Genomic DNA, 9,468 nt, shown 5'->3' with positions numbered 1-9,468 from the left:
ACAAAAGCCAATGTCTTCTACTCACTGCTAAAGTAACTATTCAACCTACTAATAATGGGCCGTAGAATATTTAGATGTAGATCACTATAATAGTATTAGGAATCCAGTTATGACAGTGAAACCAAAACCCTAGCCCTAGAGTGCTTTTTCTTTCTTTAAAAAAAAAGTTACGATGTTCATTAAGATGGAAAAGACAGGACATGGATCCTCTTCGGATCCAATTGTCCTAATCCTAGGGATCCATTAATCCGGACCGTTGAAATTTAATCAAACGGCTACAATCAGGAGCTCACTTTAAAAGTTATAATAACTTTAACCGTTGGATCAAATTTCAACGGTCCGGATTGATGAATCCCTAGTATTAGGACAATTAGGTCCGGAGAGGATCCATGTCCGAAAAGACATGTACAATAACTTCATCAAAATCTTGTCGAAACTTTCAACCCGCTCGAAAGATAACCCTATTTGATTATCGCTAAAATTCAATGTTAAAAACATTAGCTAAAATTCTTTATATTAATATGTATCTCTATTACCAAACTCATTTGACAAAGGAAATAATCATAAAACTGAATACAAACAACATTTTTGGATTGATAAGAAAAGCTTCGAGATTCATTGTTTGATTGAGTAAAATACACTAAAATGAATATTATGCATACAATCGCTCGCAGACTCACATATTTTGTTGAAACTTACAGTCAATACTTTAAAACATTGTGTAAAAAATATGGTGATAAAGTCTCTATGCCGAGTTTCATTTTGAGGGTCTCCTTAGCATTTCTCTTACTATTATTGTGCAACCTGTGGACATAAGCAGTGTTTAAAATATCCTTGAAATTTGTCGATATTTTCATCGAAATATTTGAAAAATTAAGGATTGATATCGAAAAAGGGGGTGAAATGAAAATTTCACCCTATATCGGCGAGGTAGGAAAATCAACGAAGATCAATGATATTTACCGATTCACTGCAAAAAAATTTGCTGAACCCATTGCAGAATTCAAACTTTTGAACTTTTATTGAGAAATTTTTCTCTAATTTCGACTAAATTTTAATGAGTTTGTATACCCACCTCATTGCAAATTTCTATAATTTTTGCCGAAGGTAATTGATATCAATGTTTCCACCTATATCAATGTTTTATACATTGAATATAAGTTAATAATTAATCAAGTGTTTTTGTCAATGGGTAATGCTAGTGAGATCAAATTCTTAAATCAAAATTTATAAACAAATGGTGTGTTTGTTGATAATTAAGTTATAACTTAAATATTAATTAACGTACTTATTTATTATTAAGTGCATCTAATAATCAGTGCGAGTGTATAAATAAACAAAGAAGCGAGGTTCCACCAGATTAGACACACCCAATCAACTAATCAGTTTCGTGGGTCCAACACTCGCATTAAAAACGTTGAACTGGTGAACAGTGGCCCACATCATATATCACGCTTCAAAATTTTTATTCTATTTCATCTTTAACCTTCTTATTTAACTATTTCCCAAAAAAAAAAGTCTTCTTATTTAACTATTTGTTAAATTTAGCTCACTTGATTAATTTTTTGGAGTGCTACGCTACGTAATTTGCCACCGTCGTCGAATTTGAATAAAAAAAAAAAATTAAATAACAGAAATTAACAAAGGGTATATAAGAAGAAGAAAAAAATGTATGGATAGCACATCTCAATTTTTCTTTTACAAAGGTGCCAATTTCATTTATGAAAAAAAAAACACGATCCATTATGTTCCCCCCGTTTAATTTACAAATTAGTTTCTCTAATTTTGGACCCAACCTGGTTTGTGGCCAACCCTAGTTCTAATTAGTTTAAAATATCGAAATCGTGGAATATTGATATGCAAATTTTGTTAATAGTGATAGAAATATCGATATCGGTTGTTTTGGATGGAAATAAAAGAAATTTGCTCAACAACGTGGAAATTTAGTATTTACAATGTAACTTTAGGAAATGTCATACGGTAGTTTGTCAATATTCAACTGATATGTCAGAAATATCGATAAAATTCATCAATTTTGATCAAAATTTAAGATTTTTTTTCTCGATATAATGTGAAGTTTAGACTTCACCAATTTTTCAGATCTTTCTCTATTTTTCTGATGGTTCTGGAGGCACCAGATCTTTCTGTGTATCGAAAACTAACAATCAAACTTCTCCTCTTTCTGTGTATTTATTTGTGCATAAAGAAAAAAAAAAAAAAAAAAACTTCTCCTCTTTACTCTCTCTCTCTCTCTCTCTCTTCTCTGCTTGTCTTTTTCTAGATATCTCTCTACATTCTCCCATTAATTGGCAGAGAGTTGCTTATGAGTAAATCCTTTCCTTAAAGCAGCTGTGTGTTTTTCTGTTATTTGGCTGAAAAGCTTGCGCTTTCAACAAATAAACTGCCACAAACGGACTGTGAAAACCTGCACTGCAAAAGGACTCTCCCTTTCTGTTTCAGCCAGCCTTTGTTTTCTCCTGCAGAAAACTGACTTTCTCTCCCTCCCTCTCTCTCTGTTCATCTTCCCTGCTTTAGTGCATCATGGGAAACTTCTTGATCCTGTGGATGAGACTCAGCTGACCCCACCTGGGAATTCCAGTGGCAAAAGTAATAATTATCACTTCCTTGTTTCTTCTGTCGTTTCCTTGTCTGTGTGAGGTGTTCTTTCAGCTCTTCTGTCCTCAATTGCCAATTGGGTTCCTGGGTTTTGACGGGTTTTGTTCAATTCCTGAATTTTGGGTATATTTGGCACTGAGTTGAAGTATAAAACTTTAGTTTCAATTCATTTTCTTGGTGGGTTTTTATCAGAAGATTGGAACTTTGGTTTTTGTTCTTTCAAACTTTTGGTGGGTGTCAACTTTTTGAGCTCTGTCAATTTCTGTAAAGTGCCTTTGGATTGTCTTTTGTTGTTTTAAAAGATATGTTTTTTGAACTGGACATATCATCCTAATCAGTTTTTGTTGTTGTTTTCTCTTTTGGTGTGCAGATTGTATTGTTTTGTTTCTGGGTTTTTATTCAAAGTTGTATTGGGAGTAAAATTTTCAAGTGAAGATAAAAAATTGAAGATCTGGGTCTAGCTTTAAAGTCAGTTTTTTGTGATTTGATATTGGTTTTGTTGAGTATTCCTGTTGTGGGATTTGGATTGTGAGGTGTAAGGGGATATCAGAAGGAATAAAATTGTGGAAGCTGCAGAACCTTTTGAAATTTCAATGGCTTCAAATGCAGAGGTTAATGGAGACAGTGATGCCACCAACAAAGGCAGTATGTGGGTTCTGGATCAGACGCTTGACCAACCCATGGACGAGGAGGCTGGCAGGCTGAGAACTATGTACATGGAAAAGGTACTCTCTCTCTAATCCTCCCACTTCCCTCAATCTATAACAGTTCAGAAGTAATTCAGTGAAGTTAAAACAGTTTTTACTCCCTGTATAAGAGTTTATACCTTCTCGGGCTAAACTATTAGTAAGTAGTTCTCTTAATTCTTTGTTGGACGTAATGCAACTGCTATGAAAACGACTGGAATGTGGTATATGCTTATAGGTTGAGTAATTTCCTGATATTAGTTGATTTGCAAGATAATGTATGTTCTTGATTCTGTTTGCTGATCCAATTTTCGATTCTCCAGAAGTTCTCCGCACTATTGCTTATGCGGCTTGCATTCCAAAGTCTAGGAGTGGTTTTTGGAGATTTGGGTACTTCTCCCTTGTATGTTTTCTACAATACCTTTCCCCATGGGATTGATGATCCGGAGGATGTGGTTGGAGCTCTTTCGTTGATTATATACTCTCTTACTCTTGTACCGCTCCTCAAGTATGTATTTGTTGTTTGTCGGGCAAATGACAGTGGTCAAGGTAAACCAAACTCTACTTGTAGATTTGCTCCATTAAATTCAACTGTTCTGGTGTTTTATGGGATTGTAAAATGGACAAAGCACATCTTTACTATTATTCGCTATTACAGTTAAAATATGCCTATTTAAAATCTATGCTAGCGTATAAAGTGATCTCTGGTAGAATTGTTTCCAAAAGTAGCATATACTAGTGTCCAGTGTTCGGCTTACATTAATGATGCACGCCTATAAATTTTTTACTTACCGATTCAATCCCCAGCTCACATCATTGGTTATGTGTTTTAAGTTATGCGCAGCAATGTGTGAAGCTATACTTACACATGAAGTGATTATTTTGGCAACACTGATACATATACTTCTTAATTTAGAATAAAGGTTTGATAAGTTTTCTTTTTAGTTCTTCTCCTGAAATTGATCAAACATGACATTGTGTCGGCTTTGTTTTCAATGTTCTCAAACTACATGCCTCCAAGAGTTGTATAGTACCTTTTGTGCTTATGAGTCACCGTAAAGTCTTATGGAGCTTGTGGTTTCTGTGTTGCAGGTGGAACATTTGCTCTTTATTCACTTCTCTGTCGGCATGCAAATGTTAAAATTATTCCTAACCAACACCGGACTGATGAGGAGCTAACGACATATAGTCGTTCTACTTTCCATGAACAATCATATGCTGCAAAAACCAAGAAGTGGTTGGAGGGGCATGCATCAAGGAAGAATGCCCTTCTTCTTCTGGTCCTCATAGGCACTTGTATGGTGATTGGAGATGGAATTCTTACTCCAGTTATATCTGGTACGCATTCCTCCACAGTTGGAATTATCCTAACCTCTCTCCAAGTAATTAATCTACCTGTTGGTCCTTTTTTTTTTTTTTTTAATCTGCTTTTTTGGTTCCACGATAAGTGAAAAAAATTAATTAGGAGAGGCCCAATGGTGCACTCAGGTACATAAGAAGTATACACACAAGAAGTAATTGAGAAACAGAGAAACTTCTTATTAAAAGGCCAAAAGAAGTTAAGAAACAAAGAAAAGCTAGAAAAAGATAATGTGTTCTGGAGGTCAATGTAGTTATCGACTTGGATAACAATCTCAAAAGTCTGCCTTTAGCCAATACATAGAGTGCTACACTCAGAAAGATCTAACATATCTGTCTAAACAGAAAAAGAAGTAATCCAAACTGTATGATTCCTCATCTTACTAAAGGGCCATGCCAAGAAGTAAGTGCCGAAGAATGTTCTTGGAAGCATCCCACGATCCACTAAATAACAAAAGCACAAAGGCCTACAAATCACATGACAATGTATCAGGAAATGATTTATTGATTTTCTGCATGCTTACTCAGTCTTAGGTTTTCCCATGTTTTTCTCGGTACTCAGTGGTTCCCTTATTAATCTCAGCGTCTGCATTTTCAAAGAGTTAATATCTTCATCATTCTCAAGAGATACAATGCATTCCATTAGTCTTGGTATCTAGTGATGTCTGGGAAACTGTCACAGGATTTACTGAAGAAAAATATGGTTCCACTTCCATGGGTTGAAGTAATGAGTTGGAAGTGGAAGTTGGTTAATGTCATGTCATCCTGAACTATTGGACATAGAAGACAATTAAAGTTGCAGATTTTAGGCACCATATAATTGAATATGTTCAATGTTCTTTTCTTGATTCTGGAAGCAGAAAAAGATTGAAATGGGAAAATTTCGCTGCTTAAGATTTCCTACTTTGTGTAACAGTTTTCCGTAACACCCATACCCTTCTTATTTACGTAATTAGGAATGTACAACTCTGTTGCATTTTCTTTTATCTCAACTCATCCTTCATTCCAAACCATTTGGATTGGCTGTGTTAATTATCTTTCCCCAACAACATGGATTCCTCTTTTTTTCTACCCAGTTTGATAAAAAAAAGTGACACATCAATATCAATTAAGTTAAATTTTTTTTATTTTCCTCAGGTTCACCTTTCATTAGAAAATGACTAACTATGCTTTGCTTTTGACAGTTTTATCAGCTGCTGGTGGGATCAAAGTCAGAAGTCCTGGCATGAACAATGGTACCATCAAATTCCGTGGAGCTAAAGTTTACTTTTTATTCTTTTATAATTGTCAATTTTTTATGATTGCTGCCTCTGCATCTTTCTCCGTCATTACTTGAACTATTTCTTAACTTATACTTTCTTTGTTGTGGTGCAGATTATGTCATACTCGTTGCTGTTGTAATATTAGTAGGTCTGTTTAGCGTGCAGCACTATGGCACAGATAAAGTTGGTTGGCTCTTTGCTCCCATTGTGCTGCTTTGGTTTCTATTAATTGGAGGTATTGGCATTTTCAACATCTGGAAACATGACAGTACTGTTTTGAGAGCTTTTTACCCCGTGTATATATATCGGTATTTTAAAAGGAACGGGAGAGATGGTTGGACTTCTCTTGGGGGTATTATGCTTAGTATAACAGGTAAAGTTTCTGTATCCTAGTTTCACTTTCCAACTCTTTAAGTTTCAGCAAAAATTTACCACATCTCTGATCTTGGATTCCTATGAAAATTCTGAATGATAAATGATTACAGGGACAGAAGCACTCTTTGCCGACCTTGCCTATTTTCCAGTTTCAGCTGTACAGATTGCGTTTACTACAGTCGTGTTTCCTTGCCTTCTTTTGGCCTATTGCGGACAGGCTGCCTTCCTTGTGAAAAATCATGAAGACAAAACTGTGCTTCAAGCATTTTATCTTTCTATTCCAGGTTTGTTCTAATTTATATTTTGCATTTAAAGGATGCCCATATCAAACATGGTAGTACACATAATGATTTTCTCAAAATTGAGGCATAACATTTCAAAGTATAGTTTTTGATAGAATTAAAGAACATGCTCTTCACTCTTCAGTACCTTTTTTAGTCTTTTTAATCGTAACTAACGTAGATTGTTGGGTCTATTTTTTTGTACAAGGGAGGTCAAGGGGGGGATGGGCACGCTCAAACTTTAACTTTGAGTGTGAGAGTAAATACTTTCAACCTTTCGAGCTATAAGTCCCCACTTCTCTATTTGCCGAGAGATTATTTGATCAAATATTTGAACGAATATGATTGCTTTGAAGAAAATCATCAAAGTCGATATGACACAAAATACATTGTAGTCTTTTAGTTGGAGTGGGAATGTAATATTTCCTGTACAGAATTTTTACTGTGCCATCTCCATGCGATCTCTAACATAATCTAAGAAAAGCGGGGAAACAAGTAATATAATGTCTTATACAGTAGGCACTAGGCAGCATGTTGTTGTTCCAAAGATGCTTACTGTTTCTCTTACTGCAGAACAAATATACTGGCCAGTCTTCATTGTTGCGACTCTTGCTGCCGTAGTTGCTAGTCAAGCAACAATATCAGCAACATTTTCAATAATCAAGCAGGCTCTTGCACTTGGCTGTTTTCCTAGAGTCAAAGTTGTACATACATCAAAGAAGTTCCTCGGCCAAATATATATTCCAGATATTAATTGGATCCTTATGATTCTTTGCATTGCGGTGACTGCTGGGTTCAAAAATCAAAGCCAAATTGGAAATGCTTATGGTAAGTTCATCCTCTGCTAAATCTTGTGAAGCTTACATGAGCCATATTCTCTATTCTGTGCAACTAGACTCGAAGAACATGTAATGTAATTGCGAAATCTTCTTTGAAAAAAAAAATGGTTGAAAACTTCTTTAAATAAAATAAGAGACGGGAGAAGTATTTGAGATAAACTCAGAGCTGAAGAAGTCGGGAGGTGGTGAACTTTTTTTGAGACAATTTAGAGAAATAGTTGCTGACCTGCCGTTGTGAAATTGAATTGTGATGAAATGTTTACTAGTTTAAGCTCGTTCTTCCAAAATAAGCTTGCACTCAATTGAGTTATATTTTATGTTGCTACAGGGACGGCAGTTGTAATAGTCATGCTCGCAACCACATTGCTTATGACTCTAATCATGATATTAGTGTGGCGCTGCCATTGGATTCTTGTTGTTACATTCACCAGCTTGTCGCTGATTGTGGAATGCACTTACTTTTCTGCTGTACTCTGCAAGGTTGATCAAGGTGGATGGGTTCCTCTTGTGATTGCAGCTGCTTTTCTTCTCATCATGTATGTTTGGCATTATGGTACGTTGAAACGTTATGAGTTTGAGATGCACAGTAAAGTTTCAATGGCATGGCTTCTTGGGCTTGGCCCCAGTTTAGGACTGGTTCGGGTCCCTGGGATAGGACTTGTGTACACCGAGCTTGCAAGCGGGGTGCCCCACATCTTTTCCCACTTCATCACCAACCTGCCCGCAATCCACCAGGTTGTTGTCTTTGTCTGTGTTAAGTACCTCCCTGTATACACCGTCCCAGAAGAAGAAAGATTCCTCGTCAAGCGGATTGGCCCCAAGAGTTTCCACATGTTTCGTTGTGTTGCAAGATACGGTTATAAAGACCTACACAAGAAAGATGATGATTTTGAGAAGAAGCTCTTTGAAAACCTTTTCCTGTTTGTCCGGCTCGAGTCCATGATGGAAGGGTGTTCAGACTCAGATGAGTACAGCATCAATGGCCAGCAAACTGAGAGATCAAGGGACGGCCTCTTAACTAATAATGGCAACACAACCACTTCTACCGTAGACCTCAGTATCTCATCAGTGGACTCAATTGTTCCGGCTAAATCTCCACCGCACGCGAACAATACCGTGAGTTCGTACGGGCAGATGAGCAGCCAGAATGAGATTGATGAGCTAGAGTTTCTGAATAATTGTCGAGAGTCCGGGGTGGTGCATATACTTGGGAACACGGTAGTGAGAGCAAGGAGGGATTCCAGGTTCTACAAAAAGATAGCCGTTGATTACATTTATGCATTTCTCAGGAAAATTTGCAGGGAGAATAGTGTGATCTTCAACGTTCCTCACGAGAGTCTATTGAATGTTGGACAGATTTTCTATGTGTAATTTTTTGTCTATCATAAAATAGTTACTTTATATCATATGTAAATGCCAATTGTATTTTTTTCAAATTCTGTATTATTGCAAATACAGTTACAACAACAAAGTCTTATACCACTAAGTGGGTGGCTATATGTATCCTAGCATGCTAATGCGCTCGGTTTTGCGCCAAGTCTTCCGTTGGCTCCAAGTATTTTATGTTTTTTTCTTAAAATCTCTTCCTAAGTCTTCTTTTATACTTTTTGCTCCGACTCTGTCTCATAATCGCATCTTCTAACCAAAGTATCTGAACCGCAAAGCATTATATAGGCCTTATTGCCATCATATCCTATAATTTTTTTTCCCAAAGCTTTAGTGGCTTACTAGTATAATATTAGGAATGCAATTAGACCGTTGAGAAATGTTACAGAAACTTGTGAAAAATGGGATTTTCTGTTTCTGCCTTCTTTTGAACTCGGTACTTGTTTATAGCTTCGACATGGGAAATGTAAATTCTGGTATTTAACATCCGTCGAGAATCTTCTTTGTAATTTTTTTTTCCTGTTTATAAAGGGACAATTCAAAGGGGGTATTTTTTTTAACAGAAAACATGTCAAGCTCCAAATTTTAGTTTTTTTGGTAGAATAGTTATTTTGAACTCGAGAAAGAGGAACTGAATTCTCTTGACAAACTGAGCGGGAAACTC

The 9,468-nt window shown here is 36.2% G+C and overlaps 1 protein-coding gene across 4 annotated transcripts; it reads left to right on the top strand.

Annotated features, from left to right (window-relative positions):
* The first annotated feature begins 2,131 nt into the window (after window positions 1-2,131).
* LOC126622997 (potassium transporter 10-like) lies at window positions 2,132-8,955 on the top strand. 4 transcript variants are annotated; one of them, XM_050291670.1, is made up of 9 exons: window positions 2,133-2,607; window positions 2,987-3,341; window positions 3,626-3,851; window positions 4,395-4,640; window positions 5,846-5,896; window positions 6,036-6,296; window positions 6,409-6,582; window positions 7,153-7,407; window positions 7,747-8,955. In XM_050291670.1, exons 2-9 carry the CDS (start codon window positions 3,210-3,212, stop codon window positions 8,787-8,789), a joined length of 2,388 nt encoding a protein of 795 aa, XP_050147627.1. In that variant the 5' UTR covers window positions 2,133-2,607; window positions 2,987-3,209; the 3' UTR covers window positions 8,790-8,955. The 4 variants fall into 4 exon arrangements, with proteins under 4 accessions (XP_050147629.1, XP_050147627.1, XP_050147628.1 ...); XM_050291671.1 differs by having other exon boundaries at window positions 2,133-2,846; XM_050291672.1 differs by having other exon boundaries at window positions 2,132-3,341; window positions 3,629-3,851.
* Window positions 8,956-9,468: the final 513 nt, after the last annotated feature.

This window comes from Malus sylvestris, chromosome 5 (assembly GCF_916048215.2).
Source record: "Malus sylvestris chromosome 5, drMalSylv7.2, whole genome shotgun sequence".
In the NCBI taxonomy this organism is placed as follows: Eukaryota; Viridiplantae; Streptophyta; class Magnoliopsida; order Rosales; family Rosaceae; genus Malus; species Malus sylvestris.
This window is presented reverse-complemented; position numbering and strand designations above follow the sequence as displayed.